Raw genomic sequence first — 26,873 nt, forward strand, 5'->3', positions numbered from 1 at the left:
AGGGAGATCTTGGAGAACTTTAGGGAGAACTAGGAAAACTTTAAGGAGAACTTATCATCCTTGTCTCCCTTGTCTTCTTGTGTCCTGCCTCTTTAACATTTGCCTGGGTAAGGATAAGCTAGCCAGCAGGAACCTAACACTTCCTGAGCAGCTAGTCTAACAGGAACATAACACAGAAGCTAATACACTTCCATAACAACCTAATTTGCTACCATGGAGTCACATGTACTCAGAGGTTTCCTTTATTTATTCCAATTATTCAAAAGCCCCTAAGTAGACTTAATAGAAGGAATTTCAGTTTTGAAAGTAACCTGTGGGTAGAAAAAAAAAATCTAACCTTAACCAGTGTTAAACATGTTGATTCTGAAAATAACCTTCCCTATAGTGTTGCTACAAGTGATACAAACTAAAGATAATGCATTTTTGTTGTCAATAGCATGGCAAGCATGACACATTACAGACCTAATTAATCAATTTAAAGAGAATTCTTCATTACTTTGTTGATGTTAATCCCAAAAAGGAGAGAACAGAAGTTTCGAATGTAATATTTTATAGGCAAAAGTAAGATATAATTATTCTATATTTGAAAAATTTTGTAATATGTATCACAATCAGTTATTCTTAAAGACTTTTACAGAATTAGTGACTAATTTGGTTAAGGATTTCTAAATTAAATGTCTTATTTTACATTTTAGATCTTGGCAATGTTCTGTCTTCCACTCCAAAAGTCAAAACTGTAAATGGGAAAGCTGAAAGCAGTGATAGTGGAGCTGAATCTGAAGAGGAAGACATCCAAGAAGAAGTAAAAGAAGCCAAGCAAAGTAAAAATGATAGTTTTTCTAGTAATTCAACATGCCAAACACGGTGATGTTTATGATGTCAGCCACAAAACCCAAATTGGCCAGAATTCTCATTCTAATAGGCCAGCTTAATGAATCTGCAGAATAGGGAGTCTGCTTCCTATTCTATTTAAGTAACATCTGTGGTTTGAGTTGAGAGGTGTTGAGAAAAGCACCTTAGTCCAAAAAGAGGTCATCCACTGGCCATCCATGATAGTAGAAATGCCACCATTAGAGAAGAATTCTTTTGGGTAAAGAGTCACACTTTTGTTAAATTGCATGTATGTTTCTCTAGGTGTGTGTGTGTGTGTGTGTGTGTGTGTGTGTGTGTGTGTGTGTTGTGTGATTTTCCACATTATCCAAATACTATATATGGAGGTGGAGGTGTAGAAAATTTTGTACACTTCTATTACAAATCCAGATGTTTTAGAGGAGGGTTTTCCTCTTCTATAATGGTGAAAGCTGGTTTCAAAGGTCACAGAGGAAGTTTGGATAGTTTTGAAGCCAGTGTAGAACTTCTGTGCACATGAGCAAGCATGCTATGGTCCTAAGTTAAAAGGAACTGCTTTAGGAGTATAATCCCTAGGAATGATAAGGCCTGGTTGTATGGATACTTTTCTTCTGAATGATCAAAAGTTGACTGCCTGACTGGTACTTCATTTCTTTTCTATATAAAAAGATAAAGTGATTCCAGAGCCAACTGACATTAAAGATTTGGAAATTGTTTTCGCTAATGGTTATGACAAAGACTGTGTTGTCCAAGATATACCAAGTGATATCAATGCCAATTCTTCCCTAAATGACTCAAGCACTGGAGAAGTAAAAAATGGGGACCAAAATTTAAAAGAAACTGGACAACCTACTGTCAGCATTTGTCAAGGTATTAAAGCATTACTAATTTTGTATTCCTTCTCCTTAGGCAAGACTTGAGATATCCCAAGATTCAGTCATTTCATTGTCAGTTTCTTTTTTTCCCTAATTTAAATTCTATTTTTTTTCCAAATACATATAAAGATTGTTTTCATAATTCACTTTCTGTAAGATTTTAAGTTTCATATTTTTCTTCCTCCCTTCCTTCCCTCCCTTCTCCCTATGATATCAATATAATCTGATATTATACATATACAATCATGTTAGACATGTTTCCATATTAGTTCATGGTCAGTTTCTAAAAGAAATTGCTCAAAATTTTGTTTAGGCCACTTTGAATTTTAAAAAATACGAAGTTGACACTTTTACATGTATATGGTAATAGATTATTAACAATGTAATTTCCAAAAAGAGACAAGTCACATGAATCTATATGTGAGGAATTACATTGTACTTTTGAAAGCTATTAGTATTTGGGCCTAAGCTAAAAATGTTTTTGTTTGAGGAGTTGGAAAGTAGAATTTTCTGCAGTTGTGTTACATTCTAAAACATAACCTTTGTAGTTATTTACTTTTGTTCCTGTCCTCCATCACTCTTTAAACATGAATCTAAATATCAATTAACTCCTGAACTGCAGCTTTGAAGGAAATAAGAAATAATAACATTATGTAATTTAAGTGCTCTCCATGTGGCTGACCATTGCATTTGAGGCTTCCTGTTGGCTCAGCTAAGGAGTTTTTTTGTATACTTTACCTCACATACTTTGTTAGCTTCAACTCATGTAACTGCATTGACAATTTTAGGTATTTTTAGATATTAATAATTCCAGTTAGAATATGATTCTATGATAGTCTTTGTAGAAAGCAAATTTATTGTTGTTCAGTCATTTTTCAGTTATGCCCTACTCTCTGTGACCCCATTTGGGGTTCCTTGGCAGAGATACTGGAGTGGTTTGCTGTTTTCTTCATTTTTATTATTGGCATTATTATTGAAACCTGTGATTTCATCAGGTAGGGACTTCCAGTAAAGGAAATCCCTCTACCAGGGTAGATCAGCAACTGGTAGATTTAGAAAGTGGCCTTGGGCCCTGAAAGATAAGTGACCTTGCTAGGATCACACTGTTAACTAGTATGTGTCAGAGGTGGGATATGATTGACAGGTCTCCTTGATGTGGAGCTAATCAACCTGCTCCACAGAGCTATGCTGCCTCTTTTCAAATTTTGATTAAAAATTCTTAAAATGCTTTGTGCATATTATCTCATTTTCACTTCCCTGCAACCCTCTGATATTGGTGTTATCCCCATTTTACATTAAGAAAATTGAGATCGAGATAGCTTAAAATTACCCATAGTCACAAACTAGTAAGCAACAGGATCAAATACAGGTCTTGACTCCAAATCCATCACTCCATTCAGTATACTACCAACTCTTCCCCCTCCCCAACAACATGTGTTACCTGTGATTTTGGGTGTGGGACAGATACATAGATGCTTCCCAGGCACTAGTATAAGCTGGTTTAGTCTTACCCACTCACCACATCTCTCAGCATGTACACAAACACATTAGCATACACCCTACTTCTGTCTTTCTGGTTATTTTTCCCTGATCTTTACTTTTGTATTAAAAAACTGTCAAATGGAAAGTGTGACTCATAAGACTTTGTGACTCACTAAAGTTTTATTTCATGATTTCAAAATATCCTAGTTCATTGGTAGGAAAAGTGAGCTCAAGTATGATGTGAATGGGCCATGGTCATGGGCAGTTAGTTAACTTCTCTTTTGAAGTCCCAGACTACACTTCTAAATCTAACCAGGCTTCTCCCAAATGTTATTAACAATGATTAGGCAAGAGATTTGGGTAGTTTATTTGTCACTGCCACTAGGAAAAAACCAAATCAAAACCCTTATCAGAGCTGAACAGGAATATCATCTTCATAAATAACAAACTAGAGTCTTAAGTCACTTACAGAATTTATGTTGAAAAACCTTTTATTAATAGGACCAGAAGCAAAGTTCAAGTTCATCCCAGGAGAATCTTTGACCAGTCTTCATTTTGCATTTTGCTAGTTTCTCCTACAATCTTTATGTTGTTGGTAATACTTTATCTCATCAGTATTTTATATTCTATTATAGTGGAAACCACTTGAAATCTTTTCAGATGAGTATCATCACTTTCATTTAAGACTTTGGCAAATTAGGAGAAAAAAGCTTAAATTTAAATTAATCTGTAGGTATTTTTTCCTGTTTGGAAATTTGAATGAATATTAGTTTTTACAAAAAATCTTTTGATAATTGAGCTAACGTATTTTTCTTTTCTTAGAGTATGGTCAGACTAACCTAGCTTTTCTTATTTATGTTCAGGCACATATGATGATCATGTTGAAGATATTTCAGGAATTCAGCATTTGACAAGTGATTCAGACAGTGAAGTTTACTGTGACTCTATGGAGCAATTTGGACAAGAAGAGGTAAAAAAAATAATATTTTCTGATAGGTAAATTTTCAAAGTGGTTCATCAGAAATTACATGTGCAACATCTGTTCATCACTTTGAAAACATACCTCTAAAATTTTAAGTTATTTGTATTTTATTATTTTAATTTTAAAACATTTGTTTTTTCCTAATAATTATTTAAATTTTCTAGAATTTTCAACTTGTTAAATAGTCAGTGACATGAATTAGAGAAGTGGTGACTTCTTTAAGATAAAGGTCTCAGTTATGTGTGTTTTGAAGCAATGAAAGAAACAGTAGTCGCAAAACATTTGACTTAAACTTTGATTTTGTGTGTAATTCAGATTCATGTTTTCTAGTTTATCTCTTCAGATTGTTGAAATTGAAAATAGAAATATGTTTGCAAAAATTTCTTTGAAAAAATAATCTAACTGCTCTTTTTTTTGTCCCAAATTTCTCTGCTTTATGATCTTTAAGAGTAGCTGGAGAACTAAATTGCCTTAGAGCTGCTAATGTTTGAAATTTGTAGGTTCTTCTCTCCCTTTAAAAATAGTTTTGACATTTTTTCTTGAGAAGAAATCCATAGGAAGGGAAGAAATAAGCATTTATAAGCCCCTACAGTGTGGCAGGCACATGTGAAGCCAAGTGCTTTATAAATGTTATATCATTTAAAATAATGCCCTTGAGGGCAGCTAGGTGGTGCAGTGGATAGAGCACTGGTCCTGGAGTCAGGAGAACCTGAGTTCAAATGTGGCCTCAGACACTTAATAATTACCTAGCTGTGTGACCTTCGGCAAGTCTCTTAACCCCATTGCCTTGCAAAAAAACTAAAAAACAAAACAAAAAAATTAATGCCCTTGATTACTAAGTCTAGTCTCCTTTTACAGTTGAAGAAACTGAGGCAGGCAGAGGCTAAGTGACTTGCTCACAGTTTTGTTTTGTTTTGTTTTGTTTTTTTGCTCATGGTTTTTGAGCTCAGATCCTCCTGCCATTGGGGCCAATGTTCCAATCTTTGGGTGCATAACTGAATCTAGCTTTCAGTTTTTGTGAGAGAGTTAAAATTTTTTTCTCAAAAAACTGAGTTCTCCAATCCTTTTGATAACTATAGGTATTCTATTGTTTGATAGATATTAAGATCTGCCATATTTTTATTATATCTATCTTAATAGTACTAAATAGAAATGATTTGATAAATAGTTAATTGGATTGTATTGACAGGACAAACAGAAATTCCACTTTTGAAGTCTGAATTATCGAGAATAATCCAGAATAGCATAAGTTCTATGTATTTATTCTCTTTTTCATTGCTTACTTCAAAGTGTTTGACTTCAAATTTTAATTCCTTTTTGGAAGGCAGTGTGGTTAAGTGACTTGCCCAAGGTCACACAGCTAGGTAATTATTAAGTGTCTGAGGCCGGATTTGAACTCAGGTCCTCCTGACTTCAGGGCTGGTTCTGTGTCCACTGTGCCACCTAACTGCTCCTATTTTTAGTTCTTTGAAAAAAAGAACAGGTTGGCCAAAGATTACATTTTGAAATGTCTCATAAATCAAGTTCCTGTGCTTTTTAAAAAAACTTTTTCAAAAATGCAGGATCCCATTCAATCTTGTCTGCTATTCCTTGTGATGTCCTGATTATTTCTTGATGAAATTCTCTTCTTCACTGAAAGTATCATTCCCTTCTTGTTGTTAAGCAGAAATTTGATTCCTTTTGTAGGGGAAATGCATTTGCTCTTTTTCTCACTTGGTGTTGAAGCAACTTTGGCCAAATTCTTCCAGAACAACCTTATAGTTTAATCAGTCTATGGAAAGTAATCAGACAAGCCTTCTGTTTGGTTTGGCTTAAGTTGTTAGACTAAATAGCAAGTTGAACCATAATGTTTATGATCTTAAGGACATCTTAAGTGGTTTCTTCTACCTGTTCTGTGGTTTTAAAATAGTTGTGATCTTTTATCTATTGAGGGCAGAATATTTGTATTTTTTCTGAATATAAATGTATATAATTACATTTAATGTTTAATCACAAGAGAATGGTAGATCTTAACCTGTTAATGAGCCTTAAGGTCTTTTTAAAATTCATTGTTTAATGTAAACCAAAATATTTGCATTTCATCACCTTTATCTTTCTTGTATGAATTCTTTTAGTCAGTTTTGCATAACAGGCATTTAAAGTTTGTAGAATTGAATTTGCAAGATCATTCAGGAAAGAAATAATGAAGAAATCAAAAGTGCAGTCAACCACCTCAGGCTACTGTTGGACCTTAATAAACAATATCTCAAGCACTTACTGAATGTCAGCTTCCCCCCCCCCCCATTGTAATTTCATTTATATTGAAAAGTCTCAGTGACAAAATTCTCTCAAGGGAAGCAGATCTTGTGGTTCAATATTTTTTGTGTGTGTGTCAGGCTCTTTATGACCCCCCCAGTGGGGATTCTCTTGGCATAGATACTGGAGTGATTTGCTGTTTCCTTCTGCAGATCATTTTATAGATGAGGAAAGTGAGGCAAACAGGGTGAAGTGACTTGCCCAGGGTCACATAGCTGGGAAGTGTCTGAAGTGAGACTGAGATCACTAGATGCCCATAAGCAGATCTTGAGAGATTAAGTGGACTTGTCCAGGATTGCACAGCCAATATGTGTCCTATGCAAGACTTGAACACAAGTCTTCCATGTCTTAGAGGTTGTCTCTTTAGCCACTACCCCAAGGATATTAAATTCAAATAGAAGCAGGGGTTGTTAAGGTCCGAGAAATGTCCCCAATTACAGAACAGAGGCACTCGACATGATGGAGATGCAATAGCAAGGGTTTATTAAACTAGCTCGAGCTAGGGTTCCATCCTAGGTCAGGACTAGGATCCTGGAACCCTGAGTAAAGTGAGGAAAGACCTTATATATGGTTTGGTCGGGGAGTTTCAAGTGTCTGCCTGCTGATTGTCTTGAAATGGTGCGGCGTGTTCTTATTGGATGCAGGTCCTTGGAGAAGCCCCCCTGCCGGTCTGAGGGCTGACCAGGCAGAATCTTCAGGAGCTGATCTGGCAGAAACTCAGCTAGCTGACCAAGCAGGGACTTAGGGGGCAGAATTTAGGCAACAATTCACAGGTTTCAACATTCAGGGTCTTACAGGCATTCAGGCTATTGTTCACAGATTTCGACACTCAGGATCTTACAGGCATTCAGGCTAAAGTTCACAGATTTTGAGACTCAGGGTCTTACAGGGTGACCACAGCAAAAATAAGAATTCTTGTGGGCCATACATCTTATCTTAAAGAAAACCAAGATGTAAACATTATCTATATTTTATGGTATTTTTATTTTATTAAACATTTCCCAGTTACATTATGGTCTGGTTCAGGCTGGAGTGGTGTGGCCTGTGTATTTGACACCATTTTGCCCCTTGGACATAAGCTTATAGAAAAATAAATTATGTGTCATATCAGTTAACACTTTTTTTTTAGATTTTTCAAGGCAATGGGGTTAAGTGGCTTGCCCAAGGCCACACGGCTAGGTAATTATTAAGTGTCTGAGGTCAGATTTGAACCCAGGTACTCCTGACTCCAAAGTCGGTGCTCTATCCAACTGCACCACCTAGCTGCCCCCCAACACTTTTTATATATAGGAAAATGTGAGCCATTTTCATTTTCCTCTGGTTTTTTATCCTTTTTTTTGTTTGTTTCTGTTCTTGCCATATGTCATTGCAACTTGTTCTTAGTAGCTCAGTAATAAGAACATAAAATCAGCACCTGATTCATTCATCCAGAATTCTAGGTCTGATTGAAGCACTTTTTGGACATTCTGGAGGATATGATTGTCCTCCTTGAGCTTATCCTCAAAGTTGTTGGGGTTCCCTAAACATTCTAGTTTCCCTTCATAAGCTAAGGTTCAAAGGCCAACTTCAGTGGTCAAAGTTTAGGCCGACCTTTTTATAGTTTAAAGAGATTATGATTCTTCAGCCCAGAAAAATGAGGAAGGAGAAGATAACCAGAACCAAGAAAAATTATTTGGATTGAAGAAACACTGACTTATTAGCAAGTGCTAGAATATCAACATAAGAAAATACCAAGATGGTTGGAAAGTTCATAATAAGGGAGCATGTAGCCTACAAAGGGAGTTTAGATTATTATGTCCATATATCTCCCAGAGGGCTAAAAGAAACTCAAGGTTCTGTCCTGAGCCACTGGCTGCTATTTGAGAAATCCCAGAAGACTGAAAAGTTACCAGAAGTCTGGAACCAGGTCAATATAGTTTCCATTTCTCACAAATGCAGATGCTGACAATTGCAATTTATAAAGTTGACGTTAACTATTAACCAAATCCTAGAAAGAATTATCAAATCAGTTATTTTTAAAAACATTGAAAAGAAGATGGTTATTATTAGTAGCAATCCCCTTTTTGATAGGTTTGCTAGGTTGTGAGATCACAGTAAATTGTAATGATAGTGTAAGTTGAATTCAAAGCATTGAACAGTTTTTCATTAATATTTTTTTTGGACAGTCATGGAGCAGTGGGGTTAGGGGAAGTTGTATGGTGATACATTTAAATGGCTTCAGTCCCTAACAGAGCTATAACAAAGTGGAATGAGATGTCTTAGGAAGACATCTTGAATCCCCCTTCACAGGAGGTCTTCAAAGCATACTTATTTTGAAGTTACAGAAGGGGTTTTTATTCAGCTCTGGGCTAGTCTTACTGGTCTCTGGTTTTTCCCTTCCAATTCAGGGATTTGGAGATTGATTCTGTGTCAGCATGGTGCTCACACAGAGTGTTCCCTACATCTGTTTCCATTTTCTATTCAGAACTAATTCCCATCTGTTTCCTCTCCTTATTGATTCTGGAATGGCCTGTTCAAGCACGCAGGGGTGTTGGTTCTGTCTCTTCTTCCATTAGCTCTATTCCTTTTCTCACTCAAATGATCTTCTGTATTAACCTCAGTGTCTAACGTGACTTTTTTCCCCATAAATGTTTAATTAAATTGAGTGTTCCACTCTTGTATTAAGATAATTAACTAACTTTTGTTGCTCCTTGGACTCTTTGAATTTTGCAACTTCTCATTTTTTTTCTTTTTTTGTTTTTTGCAAGGCAATGAGGTTAAGTGACATACCCAAGGTCTCACAGCTAGTAAGTATTAAGTGTCTGAGGCTGAATTTGAACTCAGATCCTCCTGACTCCAGGGCCATTGCTCTAGATACTGTACCACTTCGCTGCCTCCTACAACTTCTCATTTCACATTCTCATTTCTCAGTATCCCTATCATTACATTTACATTTTTAACATAAAAGCATAGAATTTTCATTCTGAGATTCACTATTTTTTCAATAACATTTTTACTCTATTCCTGTTCACATTCCTCAGACCTCATGCTTCCTTTAGATCTTGTATACTGTAAAGACCATGTAGCCCTTTAAGGAAGTCTCTCAGATGAAGAAGTTGACAAGCTTTATCTCACAGTTCTATTTCAGCCCAGTTTCTCTCTGAGAGGTTGATGTTTAGTTCACAATCATTTTTTTTAGGGTTTTTTTTAGTTTAGGTTTTTTTTTTTGCAAGGCAAATTGGGCTAAGTGGCTTGCCCAAGGCCACACAGCTAGGTAATTATTAAGTGTCTGAGGCCAGATTTGAACCCAGGTACTCCTGACCCCAGGGCCAGTGCTCTATCCACTGTGTCACCTAGCTGCCCCACAGAGAATCATTAACAGTTTTTGAGTTGCCCCAAATTACAACTAAAAGAGGCTTTACAACTGACCTGGATAATGATTTAGAAGTCCTAGGCTAAATCTAAACCGGTACTTGATGAATTTAAAGGCTATAAACAATCTGCTTGTGACCATTACCTTATAATGAGGCTCATATTTTTAATTTTTTTAAAAGCTCTAGTGGACTTCTCCAGAGGGGGGAAAAAATACCATGGAATCTGAATATATTCTATGTTCACTTTTTTTTTATACTTCTTTATATTTTTCCTTCCTGTCTCATGGTTTTCTTTCTTTCCCCTTGTCTTAATTCCTCTTACACAAAGTGACTAATATGTAAATATGTTAAACACTATTGTAAATGAACAACTTTTACCACACTGTATGCTACCAAGGGAGGAAAGGGAGAGTGACAGAAAAATGTGGAACTCATAAACTTGCAAATGGATGAATACTGAAAAACTACCTTAGCATGTAATTGCAAAAATAAAATAAAATATCAGTTTGAAAACCACTAGATTATTTTTTAGTTTCTAGGATACCAGTAGCAAAAGAATTGTGTGGGTATGGATGGTAGCTATATGTTTGTAAGTGAGACTATAGTCCTTTTTTTAGGTATTCGAATGCTTAATGTTTTTGCATCTTTTCAGTTCAAAATGAATTTTACTGTAGAAACATTTCACAATTTATATAACTGCTCATTCAAGAAATTTGGTTTTTCTCCTAAATAACTAATTTTAGGAGATATGAAAAATTAATTTACTCATTCACTTATTCAATAAATATTTATTAAGCAGCTACTATGTGCTAACAGAAACTGAGGGGAAAATGATTATAAAACTTCATGCTTTTAAAATCAGCAAATATTTTCTGTCTCACCTCAATCTACCCATAAGAGAATGAATTTTATTATTTTGTGTAAATTGCAACTAGAGTGTTCAGATTACATTATCTGAAATTTTAAGTACTGTCCCTGAATTGTTGTAAAAATCACTTTTCAAAGTAATCTTAATATTTAGGATAGTTGAACCTTTTTTATTAAATTAAAAATTCTAAATAATTACTTATTAATAGGTCATAATTTTGAATTTCTGCTTTTAAAATGTCCAGCCAGCTTAATGAAATTTAAATTCTGTTCCTAGTCCTTAATGTGCCTGCCTAAGAAAAAAATGTCAATATGTTATACTTTAATCAAATTAAAATTAATCAGAGAAATCTTTTTAGAAAAAGATTATATAATCATGAAATTTTGTGGGATATTATTTTATTTTTAACATTTTAAAAATATTTTTATTTGTTTTTCCAAAAACATGCAACAGTAATTTTCACCAATCATTTTTTTTGCAAGGTTTTGAGTTTTACATTTTTCTCCCTCCCTCCCTTCCTTCCCTCCCCCAACAGAAAGTAGTCTAATACAGGCTCTACATGTGTAATTATGCTAAACATAGATCCATATTAATCATGTTGTAAAAGAAGAATCAAATCAAAGGAAGGAAAACTTTTAAAAATTGAAGATAGTGAGCTTTGGTTCTTCTCTGGATGTGGAACAACATAATACATAAGACAAATATAAAAAAAATTGAAGATAGTAAGCTTTGTCCTCCTCTGGATGTGGAGGGTATTTTCCATCACAAGTCTTTTGGAATTGTCTTTGATTTTTTTGGCTGCTGAAATGAACAAGTTCATCGTAGTTGATCATGACCCCATGTTGTTGTTAGTGTATTTAATGTTCTTCTGGTTCTGCTCACTGCACTCAGCATCACATCATGTGAGTCTTTCCAGGCTATTCTGAAGTCTTTGGGTTATGATTTTAACAAATTCTGTTTTTGATTTTAAGTCTTTAGAAATCTTTTCATCAAACAAAAGACCATTTAGATATTCATCTCATTACTTGGGAGGAGATCACAGTCAACTCTTGGAAAATTCTGGTCTTCCTGAAGACATTTGCATTGCCTCAGGAAATCTTCATGTTGGAAATACCCAGGCGATTGCTGTTGAAAGAAAAGGAGAAGTAAAGCATGGTGGGGAGGATGGCAGACCCAGTAGTGGAGTGCCCCAGCGAGAGAAACGTGGTGGGGAAAAGGAGGAATTCTCGGGTGTGAGAAGAGGGAGAGGTATGTTTCACTTTTGTATTTTTTTAAATTGTCTAAACATTATGCAGTTTAATCATTAGTTAATGCCTTGACACTAGAGGCATCTGGACATGCAGTATGACAGCTGAGATTTCAATAAACAAGAACGCCAAGCTGTTTCTTAAGCTCTAGAGGAGATACAAAGTGAGATAAGAGGCCTGGAAGGAGGTACGTGATGAAAAAAAAGACTCTTAAGACAGGTATCTGCTAATAGAAATTCTGCAGAAGCCTTTTAGTGAATTGCCAAGCAAAGATGTTAAATGCAAGGGGAAGATGATAATAGGGTAGAAGTAGCTGCGGCATTTGGAAGAGAAAACATTTTAGACTTGTGAGTGAAGATGCAACAGCCATGGTGGGAGTTCTGGGAGTAAACACTAGTCTGCTTTGGTCTGGGGTATTGAGTGAACAGAGACTAGCAACGTAGGGAGAGTTGCTAGAGTGTGGTGGGTCTTGAATACCAGCAGAAGGAATCAGAACTTTACTTATTTACAAAATTAAACTTTTAAAAAGTTTAATTGATGCCCTTTTTTTGCATCATAGTCTTTTTTTGTTAATGATCACAATTTAATTACAGCTGTATAATTTTTACTCCTGCATCTTCTCAATAGTTTCTTCTTTATATTTGCCCTTTTCTCCTACTTGGCGAGATTTGGCTTTTCATTCAAGGATCTTTTTGTGATCTTTGTCCAGTTTTAGCCTTGTGATAACCACCTTGCTGGGATGAATGCCTACATGGACAATTGTACCATTAGCCTTTTCGCGCTGTACACGCTCATTGTAGATCACATATTTCTTTCTGTAAACTTGGACTACCTTGCCAATTTGCTGTCCTTTGTAGTGTCCTCGAACTTTATCATCTTTTCGAATGGGCATGGAGCGGATATTGTACTTCTGTCTCAGCTCCTTAGAAAGAGGAGAAGACATCATTTTTCTCCGTATGTGGGAAGGGGCATTGAAATGCCTCTTGCAGTTCTTGCTTCAGTCAGAGGTCACAAAAGGAATGAACTTCATTTTGACCTCAGAGACACCACAGAAGAGAAAAGCATCATAGTCATTTCTAATGTTGTCCTCCCCTGCTCTCACTTGTTGAACCTCAGCCTTGAACTAAGAAAAAAAAAGTTAAGCAAAACCAGCCAAAACATTCTAAAGCATATATAACATTCTGTCTTCATCCCCCATTTTCTCAATGAATTTCCTCATCTCTCTTCTAGGGCTAGGGTTAGCAGTACAATCATACCAGGCCTCACTTTCCTCTTCCTTTCATTTACATTGATGTCATCATTTCCCTGGCTCTGCTCATTTTTCTCAGTGTCAATACCAGTTTAACCATGCTTTCCTGAATTATTAATATTTGTTATTTCTTTTGGTAAAGTGATATTAAATTATGTTAGTTCCCCCACTTGATGGGTACCCCATTTTGCCATTGAAGATTTTTTTTTTAAATATAGAATTGATGTGACCAAATCCTGTTACCCTGCTTCTTGCCTCATTCTCTCCTTTTGGCAGTTATAGAGTGAGTAAGTTTCTTAAAATGGTATAAAAGATGGTTCTACCACCATACTTTTGTGGAGCCTTTGAAGTGGCCAGGCTTGCATCCTCACACAACCACTATAATTATGCTACTAGTCATGTGGCAAGCCAGCAGAGATTTTTCTATACATATCAAAAATTGAAGTTTTCCTCCAGTTGTCACAAATCACTTCCTTCCAGATTTTCCCATCACTTTCCTTGTGCCATCAGAAAATTGCTTATTGGTCACATATCTCAAGTCCACCCTTTCTTTTTTCATTTCCCTAAGCCAGTACACGAAATCCAGGTTTTCATCCTCAACTACAACTAGAACATTTAATTGTTCTTAGACAAATCATATGTTATAAAAAACAATTTTTACCACAATTTCTGAACAGTGTTCTATAGCAAAGTAAGTAACCTTTATATAACAATTTAAAATTTACAAAGTATCTTACATACATTGACTCATTCGAACTACAACAATCCTATGAGAATAGATACTACAGTTTTGTTATTCATACTCATTTTATAAATGGGGACACTGAGACTCTGGTCCAAGGACACACTTTGCCAAATAGTGAGTAAAAGTCAGAGGTAGGCATTGGACCCAGATCTTTGATTGTAGAATCTAGCCTCTCTCCGGACACCATACAGGAGTTTGCAAGCTCAGGAAGAGAATTTCATTTCAGGGCTCCCTGATAACTCTAGAAGTTGCCTAGCTTTGGTTTGTGTTGTTCACTGGTTCTGCTGAACCCCAGGACAACTGAGATAAAAAGGAAATGGAACACGACCATCTGGAAGCCTATTTTCTAGAGAAGTGATAAGATACACTCACAAACAAAGACTCCTACCAAAGAAAAAAATAGGAGGAAAGATTTAATTTTGGAGGAAGAAGAAATGACTGTGATATAAAAATAATTTTTGTTTGATCTTACTTAGGGGAAAAGAGAAAGGCTTGGAGTGACATGGGTCAGCCTTTTCTAGCCAGAACCCAAAGCTGCCCAGCTCTCCTTACTTTCCAGGTCCCATCCCTAGCTGGCCTTTCAGGATACATGCCCTCTTTGCTCCCAGGAGTTAGAATAATCTTCTTGGCCATTTTTAATAAGTAACTCCTTGCTCAAAAACCTGGTTGTCTTTTTTTGTGGTTTCTCCTATAAAACCCAGACTCCTCCACCAAGTGATAAGACCCTCAGCCAGCTCTCCTAGCTTAGCCTTCCATTTATTTTGCTAGCCTCGTTTTTCATTACCCATTGCCTAATCCTACCCTGGAAGATAATGCCCCTAAGAATAGACATTAGGAATGGTCTGCTGGCATAGAATTCATGAGACGCCATGGTCCATGCTCAGATTCATTCTCCTGTTTCCCATGAACACGTATTAAAGATTTGTGAGGAGAATTAGTTGCTCATGATTGTCTTTTCACTGTATCTATTTTGGTTCCTTCACTGTAGGCCACCGGATGCAGCATGTGGGTGATGGGATTCACAGTGGACACATGGGCAGTGGAGGGGATGGAGAGCGGTGGGGTTCTGACAGAGGATCTGGAGGCAGCCTCAATGAGCAGATTGCAATGGCCCTCATGCGATTGCAAGAAGACATGAAGAACATCCTTCAGAGACTGCACACCCTGGAAACACTGGCTGCATCACAGGTGGACACACATTCTTTTCCTCTGATTCCATTGTCAGTTTTATGCGTGTGTGTGTGTGTGTGTGTGTGTGTGTGTGTGTGTGTGTGTGTGTGTCTGTCTGTCTGTCTGTCTGTGTCTGTGTGCTTCAAAGGTACCAAGGTCTGGGTCTCTAAAAAATGATGAACGAAAAGGAAAGGAGACACTCGTTGAGTTTTGTCTCATGCTGAAATGTGTAGTCAGTCTCAAAGTGCCATTGCAGGGTACTGCTTAGGTTCCTGTCCATCCCCTTCATGTCCTTGTCTCTTTGGGCAGGTAGCAGAGCAGTATCTCCTTGCTCTTCTGGCTTTCCCCAGAACCTCTCTGAGCACAGCTGTACTCTAACCTCTTGTCAACAGAGACATGTTCCATGCCTACATTCCCAGGTATATGCATTAAATACAGACTTTAGTGCTTTGCTCTCCTTCATGTGGACACACCCTCCATGGCTCAGATTGCAGCTCGTCTGCATCTCTCATCCTGTGTCAATCAGGTCCCTGCAGTGGAGCTTGCTGGCTCTCCTTGTACATGGTTAATACCTCTGAGATGAACTTTGTTGGTGTTACATTGCAGCCCTTCATCTGCCTCCCTTTGGGTGATTTACCCTTTCAGTTCTATGGAAACTGGTCTTCTGTGTTTGTTAGCCACAGCATAATTGGAAAAATAGTGATATGGAAAGGCTGGGCCTTTGTCTGATGGAGAAACTCTGGTTCAGTAAAAGCACACGAACTTTGCAAATGGCCTCTTGTTCAAATGACTTTTTGTCCAAAAGTTCCAGCTTGGGGTCTGTGCAGTGTTTTTCTATGATGTGTGTACTAGTGGACCAGTTTCATGAGCAGGCCAACCAACCCTGTAGCCTAATCTGAGCAATAGGGTGTCTGCCCACCTTAGTTTGGCAGAATCTTTGCACTATCCTGACCCTGGATGCCATTAGCACCCCATCATCCATAAATGGAGAACTTTACAATCTTTTTGGGGGGAGGGTATTTTTTTTTAGTTTTTTGCAAGGCAAATGGGGTTAAGTGGCTTGCCCAAGGCCACACAACTAGGTAATTATTAAAGTGTCTGAGGCCAGATTTGAACTTGGGTACTCCTGACTCCAGGGCTGGTGCTCTATCCACTGTGCCACCTAGCCACCCCCAGGAGGGTATTTTTTTAAAATTTTATTTATTTAAGGCAATGGGGTTAAGTGACTTGCCCAAGGTCACACAGCTAGGCAATTATTAAGTGTCTGAGGCCAGATTTGAACTCAGGTACTCCTGATACCAGGGCCAGTGCTCTATTCACTGTGCCACCTAGTTTCCCCTTACAGTCTATCAGAATTTGCATTAGATATCTTCCATTTTATTGTCAAATACTTTTGATGGACAGGTATGTTCTTGTTTTTTGCTTCACATGTTATAACTAATCATGTATAATCTTCACATGTGTGGCAAATGTCTTATTGATGGAGAGCCTTTCAAGTGGCATTTTGTTGCATGTACTAAATCAAATGTTTTTAATAATCAACTAACAATAAACACAGTGGGATTTTGTATTTTTTACCCTTTCAGTGAGTTTTCTTACTGTGAAAATGAGATGGCTATAAAATATCATTTAGACAAATAGAATGAGTTGATATGTTGATCATGTCTGAAAGGGTAAATCTCTTTACCTTGTGCCCATCACACAGGAGTGACTTTAATTTAGTAGAAACTTGCAGGTTATGGGTCATCCTGCAGTTCTTCCTGCATTTCCTTGGTACTTTTACCCAATTCTTTCTGGGTACCTGTAATATATTTTCTTTTTTTAAAAAAATTATTTATTTTAGGCAATGGGGTTAATTGACTTGCCCAAGGTCACACAGCTAGGCAATTATTAAGTGTCTGAGGTCACATTTGAACTCAGGTCCTCTTGACTCTAGAGCCGGTGCTTTATCCACTGTGCCACCTAGCTGCCCCTGTAATATATTTTCTTTAACATGGGAGCTCTGGGTTTTTGTCATTATATTCCTGGGATTTATCCTTTGGATTTTCTTACAAGAGGTGAAAGATAGACTTTCCATTTTTACTTTTCCCTCTGGTTCTAATAGGCATCAGCAAATTTCCCTTATATTTTCTTTTTTTTTTTAATTTTATTTACTTAAGACAATGGGATTAAGTGACTTGCCCAAGGTCACACAGCTAAGCAATTAAGTGTCTGAGGTGGGATTTAAACTCAAGTCCTCCTTACTCCAAGGCCAGTGCTCAATCACTGCACCACCTAGCTGTCCCACCTTATATTTTCTTGAAAGAGTATTCAGGGTTGTGATTTTGGGTTTTTTTCAAATCATAGTTTTTCAAGTAGTTCAACAATTCTTTTTTTTTTAGGTTTTTGCAAGGCAAATGGGGTTAAGTGGCTTGCCCGAGTCCACACAGCTAGGTAATTATTAAGTGTCTGAGACCAGATTTGAACCCAGGTACTCCTGACTCCAGGGCCGGTGCTTTATCCACTGCACCACCTTGCTGCCTCTAGTTCAACAATTCTTAAGTGATCACTTCTTGGCTTATTTTCTAGGTCACTTGTTTTTATTATTAGGTATTGTACATTTTCTTCCATTTTTTTCAATCTTTTGATTGTGCTTTAAATTTTTTGTGGTTCCATGGAGTCACTGATTTGCAGTTGATTTATTTAGTCTTGAGTTAAGTGTCTTGAGTTAAGGTTGATTGTTTTCTTTTCTTAGTTATGAATTCTCCTTCCTTTCCTTGTGGAAAATCTATTTTTCCTTTTGGGTCTCTGCTTGTTGTTGTGGAGTTAGATTTTTGATGTTGGTCAGTGCTTTCTTGGATCTATTCATCTCCGGCTTTAGTTTTTGAATTGGGGCTTTGTGCTGGATCTAGGCTTTGCTCTTATTCACTATGCTATTGGATGGATCAATCAGCCTTTCTTGTCTTGTCCTGGATGAGCCCCTGGGTGTTTGAAGTCTAGAGTGCTGACTCTGATCTTCAGGGCCCTCTCTGAGGTCTCAAGGCTATTAAGACCCTCAGAGCCCCAAGCCCCCACTCAGATGTGTTCAGCACTGATCTCTGAGGCTTCTAAGATCCCCACACTGAGGCTTCTTGGCCGCCTTGGAGCTGCTCTTTGGATTTCTTGATCATAATTCAGTGTGGAGTTAAACTTTAGGGCTTTTCTGGAATCGCTAGATTGAAGCTGAATGTCCTATAGAAAGCAGACTGTCCTTTCCTTTTCTTCTTTTTTTTGGGGGGGGGGTTGCAAGGCAATAGGGTTAAGTGACTTTCCAAATGTCACACAGCTAGGTAATTATTAAATGTCTGAGCATTTTGAACTCAGACCCTCCTGACTCCAGGGCCAGTGATCTATCCACTGCACCACTTAGCTACCCCTAGACTATCCTTTCTAAATCTCTCCCAGGACCTACAGTAGTGTAGGCACTGGATGAAATTTGTCTCACTGAATTGTATTATCATTCCTGAGACCTTTGGTTTCTAAATCCTCCCCTGTTCAATTTTAGAGGAATGTGGTTTGTAAGATAATGAGAATGTGAGCTTCTTGGTTGAAAGGTGCTCTGCCTACACAATATTGCTATGACACCTACAATAATAGAAAGACCTTGTTGTGTTGAGTCAGATACTCCCAGCATTGGACTTTTATTTAGTGCACTGAATGGTTAACTTCACCTTGGCCAGCACAGCTTACATCACTTTGTAGAGGGAGTGGTACCACTTTCAACTGGGCTGAGCTGGTTTCCCTTTGGTGGGTGGGAAAACTCCTATTAGGATCATGTTGGTTTTGGCTTCCTTGTTGCCTGAAAAATCAAAGATCTCGCCTATCCTGTGGACATCTGATGATGCCAGGGTTTACTGGAATTCCCACTGCCCTATGGTGAGCCTGCATTTCTCAACCAGTAACTAGTTGCTGTGGTGTATATTCAGGTGAAGAAAATCACCCTTTAATCTGAATTACTGCTTTTTTATAACCTTAAGAACAGTAATTTTGTAATCACTGATTAGTAGCAAAGTCATTTTTAATTCATTCTTATAACCCACAAGTATTGTATTCCTTATTGTATACTTTTTATAAATATTGTATACTTTTTTAGATTTTGAGTTCTAAAATCTCTCCCCACCATTCCTTCTACCACCACCACCACCCTCAATTGAGAAGGCAAGCAATATGATATCAATTATACATATAAGGTCATGTAAAATATTTCCATATTAGCCATGTTGGAAAGTAAAGGAGAAAAAAATAAGAAAAATAAAGAAAATGAAAGAATTATGCTTCAGTCTGCATTCAGAGTCCATTAGTTCTCTTTCTGGAGGTACATTGCATTTTTTTTAATGTTATTTTTTTATTTTTTCCAATTACATGCAAAGAGAATTTTTAACATTCATCTTCTTGAACACTTTTGAGGTCCACCTGTTTCTACATCTCTCTCTTCCCTCCCCTCTCTCCATGACAGTAATCTGAAAAAGTTTAACATATTTCCATATTAGTCATAGAACATAGAACTGAAGGGGGAAAACATAAGAAAGAAAAATAACAAGTTTTAAAAAGTGACTTTGAGGGGCAGCTAGATGGCACAGTGGGTAGAGCACCAGCCCTGGAGTCAGGAGGACCTGAGTTCAAATGTGGCCTCAGACACTTAATAAATTACCCAGCTGTGTGGCCTCGGGCAAGCCACTTAACCCCATTGCCTTGCAAAAAAAAAAGGAAAAAAGAAAAAGGTGACTGATCTGCATTCAAACTCCATCGTTTTTTCCTCTGAATGTGGATGACATTTTCCATCACGAGTCTTTTAAAATTGTCCTTGATCATTAAACCTCTGAGAGGTGTGATGTCCATCATAGTTGATCAATGGATAGTTATTTTTCATCCTAAGGCCTTCAGAATTGTCTTGGATCCATTGATCAAAATAGCTAAGTCATTCATAGTTGATCATGGTTACAATATTGCTTTTATAGTATACAGAGTTTTCCTAGTTCTTCTCACTTCACTTTGCATCAGTTCATAGATGTCTTCCCAGATTTTTCCAAAACTGTCCTGCTTGTCATTTCTCATACGAAATAGTATTCCATCACTATCATATCAACCTGTGCAGCCATTCTGATAGGCATCCTCTTAATTTCCAGTTCTTTGTCATCACAAAAAGAGCTGCTATAAATCTTTTTTTTACCTATAGGTCCTTTCGCCTTTTTTTTTTTTTTGATCTCATTGGGATATAGAGTAGTGAATTGGTGGATTAAAGGGTATGCAAGATTGTATATCTCTTTGGATATAGTTCTAAATGGCTCTCCAGGATTTATGGACCAGTTCTCAATTCTGCCAGCAGTGAATTGTGTCCCAAATTGTCACCTCCCCTCTAGCATTGTCATTTTCCTTTTTACCCCTAATCAAATTATTGGCCTGACCTATTATACCTGATCCAAAATATACTCATGGGGGCAGCTAGATGACGCAGTGGATGGAGTGCCAGCTATGGAATCAGGAGGACCCCAAATTCAAATTCAACCTCAGGCTCTTGATTCTGATTAGCTGTGTGACATTGGGCAAATCACTTCACCCCAAGGGATTACAACCCCCCCCAACAAAAAACAAAATACAATCATAGAATCAAAATTTATGCTCATTGTTACTCTGAAGCAATAAATCATCAACATATTTTATTTCTTCTAGTGTTACTCAGACCAGAAATCCTTTTGCTAGCCACTGCTCACCACTGTGAGTGGTCTATTGCTCTAAATTTCTGCTCTTCTGTTTCTGTAAGCCCAGGATGCCTCATAGACCCTTTTAATCAATGTCTTTTCATTGATTCATTGGATATACACAATCATATGGTTAAAATTGGAAAATCTCTTGTTAATAGCATTCCTTTTAAGAGTATAGCTAATTCTGGAGAACTGAACTGGCCGTGCCAGAAAGGGCCCTGATCTTGAAGTCAGGATGCCACTATTTGAGACTCAGCCTATGACCTTCACTGGTCTGGGTCTCTGTTTCCCCACCCATAAAGCAGATGACTTAGAAGTTTCCTTCCAGTTCCAAGTTCCTCAGGAGCAGAGCTAGAGATAAGAGACAGCTATTCCAGGGTCTGATACAGCCTTTAGTGACTTGACCTAATCTCTTCCTTATCAAAGCAGCAGAGATACAAAGCAGCAAGAGGAAGACTTTTATAAATTAATATGTGTCACCTGCATCCCCCTGGGTTTTAGAACCACACCTTCAAATATCAGAGGACAACAGGCTCCTTTTCTGGGTACAGAATATATCTCATGAAGACTGGCTAGAGACTCACTGGTCTTGTCAAGAGACCTTTAGCCTGCTAAATTCCAGGCCAGTCTCACAACTCTTGTTTACAAGGCACAAGAAACAAAAAGAAGAGCCTCTCTAGATTTAGTTCTGACTCACAAGGAAGACGGGACTGGTTGAGTGAATGGATGGAATTGGGACAAAGGGACTGTGTTATCTGACACTTAAGACAGTATTTTTTTACAAGGCAGTGGGGTTAAGTGGCTTGCCCAAGGCCACACGCATAGGTAACTATTAAATATCTGAGGCCGGATTTGAAGTCAGGGACTCCTGACTCCAGGGCCGGTGCTCTACCCAGTGCACCACATAGCCACCCCATAGACAGTATTATTTTCAACAAGATTCAACAGATTATTGGATATGAACTGAAAAAAAGATTGCCACCATTTACCATGTTACCAATTTCCTTTTATTTCTCTTTGTAGGCAAAATCATCAGCATTGCAGACTGATAGTCGGCCTTCCTCACTGGTAAGAGACTTTTCTTATGAATTTTTTGAAATTCGCAAAAACGAATTCAAGACTTATTTCATCTTTCAACACATTCAGAAAGCATTCTACCATTTTGATTCCAGAAAAGCTTGTATTGTATTGTGCCAAGTCTGAAATACTCCTATAAATGTCATGACCACTTTTAAAATTTTGAGCACTTAAAATAAAATGTAGCTTTATTTCTGACCACAACATTTGTTTATTGCTGATGACTTTGTTTTTCTTTTCTCAGAGACCATCATGGTGGCCATTTGAGATGTCTCCAAGTGCACTCACCTTTGCTATCATATGGCCTTTTATTGCCCAGTGGCTGGTACACTTATATTATCAAAGAAGGAGAAGGTAATACTAATTGTTAATAATCTTGCTATTCAAAACAATGTTTAGCTTCTGCCAGAATGGCAAAAGTCACCTTTGTCTGTCTTTTAGTGACTGTTGAAATTATATTTGATTTATAAAAGATTCTTGGTCCATGGCTAAATTGAAAAACTTGCCTTGGGGCAGCTAGGTTTCACAGTGGATAGAGCACCGGCCCTGGAGTCAGGAGTCCCTGAGTTCAAATCCAGCCTCAGAAATTTAAGAATTACCTAGCTGTGTGGCCTTGGGCAAGCCACTTAACCCCATTGCCTTGCAAAAACTAAAAAACAAAAACAAAAAACTTGCTTTGAACATAGGAACTAGCCTTGACTGAAGATGAGATTTACTGGGGAATATATTTTCTTGGTTTCTTCATCTGTTCCTTGGGAGCATCTTTCCACTTTGTACATTTATGGTTTGGGAACTAGAAAAGACAAAAGCGATCTCACGCCCTAGAAATCTGGGGCAGTGCTTCTTGTAGAAAATCATGCTTACAAGAATGTTAAAAAGAAAACAAGGAGGAATCCAATGGGTAAAGTATTGGGTAAGAATTTCCTCCTGCATCCAAACTGTACACTCTAGTTTCTTGGTTAAGTCTAGACTTGACCATAGGGTACAGATGGCACCTAGGGTTGGATCATTGTCAGTTAAGGGTCTTTAAAGGAGGGCTTTAAAATTGGACATAGAAGACTGAGAGAGTTCTCTGATACAGTCCTCCAGTTCCTTAGATTTCTGAAGCCTGTCCAAGTGCAGAATTGAACTGACTCTAAGGTGATCCCAAAACTGGTGGAGAGCTTGCCCAGTCCAGGGCCCCAACTATGGCCTTAGACACTTAGTAGCTGTAGGATTCAGAAGTGCTAATACAAAAAGTAACCACAGACACAAATTTCCTTTCCAAGGATTCTCCTCTTTTCCTAGAGTTTTTAAAGTATTCATTAGTTGTAATTGAATAAACCAGACCTAGGCTCTGATCCTCCTTCTTCCTCCCCTTCTCCCTTCTGGCAGCTGGTTGGGTTCAGTCAATCAGTGTTTAATATTTGGGTTTCTCTGATGGTAGGGAAAGCATGGAGAGACTTGTTTAAATACAGGAGTACTCTTGCCTGAAGTACCAGGATTATATTAACTTGAGGGCATGAAAAGCAGTGTGAATTGTGTTGCAATACATTCTCTTTTCCAAGTTCCTCCTTCCATTTCTTTTGTACAGGGCCAAGGGTTGGGCAAGAGAATTGGGAGTAGAACAAAAAAGACTACAAGGACCACTTTTGTTAACAACTTGTTCCATGTCTAAAAGAGGCAAGGCCAGTCATTCTTCATTAAAAACTATAAAGAACAGACTGTGCCCAGCTCCAGCTGTCTATTACCAAGCTAGCAAGAAGGTGAAAAAAAATCAGACTTGAAGGCAAGAAGACCTGGGTTTGAATCCCACTTCTAATCCTTGGTAGCTAGGCATGAGCAAGTGAATTAACCCCTCTGATCCTCCGTTTACTTAGCTGTAAAATGGAGCTATGACCTGAAGGTACCCCCATGACAAGGTGGTTGTGAGGGCCAAAGGAAATCATGAAGTAAAAGGTATAGGATCATAGATCTAGAGGAAGCTCTTAGAGGCAATACAATACACATTTGAGGGACTTGAGAGCATTTAAAGCCAGGATCTTAAGACTCCAGAATCATGCCACCTCCCCAAGCATTTCCATTACAGGCCTTAAATCACTATATAAAGGTGATGTATTATTACTGTTGGGTTTTTTGTTTATTTTTTTACCGAAACTTCCCAGTTCTATAATTACTGACAGTACTCCTACGCAATAACCTTGGGCAAGTCACTTAACACTGATTGTCTCACATCCAGGTCCATCTCCTGTCATTCTGATCCATATCTGGCCACCGGATCCAGATGGCTCCCCAAGATAAAGTGAGGCTGGTGACTTAGCACAGCACCTCCTCACTCAAATTCAATTCATGTGCTTGTCATGGTATCACCTCCCTGATAGCATGGTCTTTTTTGGGAAAGAAGGACAAACCACAACAGAGTGGTTTATATATATGCAGACCATATCCACAAATATCCATAAATATGTTTGTATGTAGATAGTGTTTATAAAGTCTCTTATTTTGTAGAACTGACAAGCAAGACAGTGAAGTATGCAGCTGGTTTTTTTTTCATCTCCTTGATACTCTTTTATCCCTTCTTACATTTTTTTGTTTTTTTTTAGGTTTTTGCAAGGCAATGGGTTAAGTGGCTTGCCCAAGGCCACACAGCTAGGTAATTATTAAGTGTCTGAGACCAGATTTGAACCCAGGTACTCCTGACTCCAGGGCCCATGCTTTATCTACTATGCCACCTAGCACCCCTTTTTGTTTGTTTTTTTTTTTTTGCAAGGCAATGGGGTTAAGTGGCTTGCCCAAGGCCACACAGCTAGGTCATTAAGTATCTGAGGCCAGATTTGAACCCAGGTACTCCTGACTCCAGGCCCGATGCTCTATCCACTGTGCCACCTAGCTGCCCCTCTCACCTGTTTTTTATTTTTTTTAAATCTATTTTTATTAAAGATATTATTTGAGTTTTACAATTTTCCCCCAATCTTGCTTCCCTCCCCCCACCCCCACCCCCACCCCTCACAGAAAGCACTCTGTCAGTCTTTACTTTGTTTCCATGTTGTACCTTGATCCAAATTGGGTGTGATGAGAGAGAAATCATATCCTTAAAGAGAAGTCTAAGAGGTAACAGGATCAGAGAATAAGATATTTTTTTTTTCTAAATTAAAGGGAATAGTCCTTGCACTTTGTTCAAACTCCACAGCTCCTTATCTGGATACAGATGGTATTCTCCATTGCAGACAGCCCAAAATTGTTCCCGATTGTTGCACTGATGGAATGAGCAAGCCCTTCAAGGTTGATGATCACCCCCATGTTGCTATTAGGGTGTACAGTGTTTTTCTGGTTCTGCTCATCTCACTCAGCATCAGTTCATGCAAATCCCTCCAGGCTTCCCTGAATTCCCATCCCTCCTGGTTTTTAATAGAACAATAGTGTTCCATGACATACATATACCACATTTTGCTAAGCCATTCCCCAATTGAAGGACATTTACTGGATTTCTAATTCTTTGCCACCACAAACAGGGCTGCTATAAATATTTTTGTACAAGTAATGTTTTTACCCTTTTTCCTCACCCAGTAGTGGTATTGCTGGGTCAAAGGGTATGCACATTTTTGTTGCCCTTTGGGCATAGTTCCAAATAGCTCTCCAGAAGGGTTGGATGAGTTCACAGCTCCACCAACAATGTAATAGTGTCCCAGATTTCCCACATCCCTTCCAACAATGATCATTATCCTTCCTGGTCATACTGGCCAATCTGCCTCTCACCTGTTTTTAAAAGCAAAAATGTTGCAAAAAGTCAACTCTACCTTTCCTTTGCTTTATTTTCCTTCCCTACCTCTTCCTTCCCTTCTCTGTTCTAAGATGATACACAAAGTAAAAAGATAGAAATTGTAGAGGTAGGGATGAAGGATAGAAAGATCAAGGAGAGAGAGTGAAGCCTGGTACAGTTCCCACACCTCCCTTTACATAGTATAAGTCCCTTGATATCTGACCCAGATTCCTTGCTGTAGAGTACAGATGTCCCTGAATTCTTCAAAGCTATGAAAGACTTCCAAGTACAAGCCCCACAGTAGACTCTGTTGTCTGGAGATGAGCACAGTGAAGCTGAGAAAGGCTCTTCCTTGAGGCTTTGGCCACAAGGTAACTATTACCTGGAGGCTGAGTGGTTGCAATGTATACTGCAATACTGAAGGGAGCGCCCCATTAAAGTTCTTTAGTGCTGAGTGGCTAGAGAGCCTTTTGTGTGGAGTAGATTTTGGGGAAACTAGGTGGCACAGTGGATAGTGTGCTGGCCCTGGAATCAGGAGGACCTGGGTTCAAATCCGACCTCAGACATTTAATGATTGCCTAGCTGTGTGACCTTGGGCAAGTCACTTAACCCCATTGCCTTAAATAAAAAAAAATATGTGTATGGAGTAGATTTTTAACCATTTTCCAGTCCCAATGAATTTTCAGGTCATCTCTTTTATTTTCTATATGCCACACACGTTGATTGCCTTCTTCCTACCTTTGAGTAAACAGGAACTCTCTTATAGTTCTTCTAGGACCCTCTCTTGATCAAAAGAAAAATGATCTGACAAATGTATTTCTTCACCAAGGAATGCCCCTTATTTGCCGATAAAATTCTGGGTATGATGGTACTTTGTTAAAGAGGGATAAGTCTGGACAGGTGGCCTCTGCAGGTTGTATCACAAAGGAATAATTGCTCTGCTAAGCAAGTTATCTATCTGGTATTCAGAAAAAAAATAGTTTAAATTGCATTTTGTTAAAAAAGAGGCCCCTAGGTGGCACAGTGAATATAGTCAGGAACCTGGCAAGTTGTTTGTCTGCCTTAATTTCCTTATCTGTAAGAGGTTTAATAACACTTAATAACACTTATATGAGGATCAAATGAGATTTTTTAAAATTTTCCTTTTATTTTATGCAATTATATGCAAAAACAAGTTTCAATAGTTACTTTTAAAACCTTGACTTCTAAATTCTCTCCCTGC

General features: G+C 38.0%; 1 protein-coding gene and 1 pseudogene across 2 annotated transcripts in view; one reads left to right on the forward strand and one right to left on the reverse strand.

Moving 5' to 3' along the window:
• ACBD5 (acyl-CoA binding domain containing 5) overlaps positions 1-26,873 on the forward strand; it is a 48,953-nt gene that overhangs the window by 18,926 nt on the left and 3,154 nt on the right. For both annotated transcript variants that reach the window (XM_074193043.1, XM_074193044.1), the window contains 7 exons: positions 696-821; positions 1,519-1,719; positions 4,070-4,176; positions 11,676-11,952; positions 14,934-15,133; positions 21,859-21,903; positions 22,157-22,266. In XM_074193043.1, coding sequence (XP_074049144.1) covers positions 696-821; positions 1,519-1,719; positions 4,070-4,176; positions 11,676-11,952; positions 14,934-15,133; positions 21,859-21,903; positions 22,157-22,266 — 1,066 coding nt within the window. The remainder of the gene's footprint in view (positions 1-695; positions 822-1,518; positions 1,720-4,069; positions 4,177-11,675; positions 11,953-14,933; positions 15,134-21,858; positions 21,904-22,156; positions 22,267-26,873) is intronic.
• Positions 12,607-12,981, reverse strand: LOC141492599 (large ribosomal subunit protein uL24-like; annotated as a pseudogene).

This window comes from Macrotis lagotis, chromosome 7, assembly GCF_037893015.1.
Source record: "Macrotis lagotis isolate mMagLag1 chromosome 7, bilby.v1.9.chrom.fasta, whole genome shotgun sequence".
Taxonomy (NCBI): Eukaryota; Metazoa; Chordata; class Mammalia; order Peramelemorphia; family Peramelidae; genus Macrotis; species Macrotis lagotis.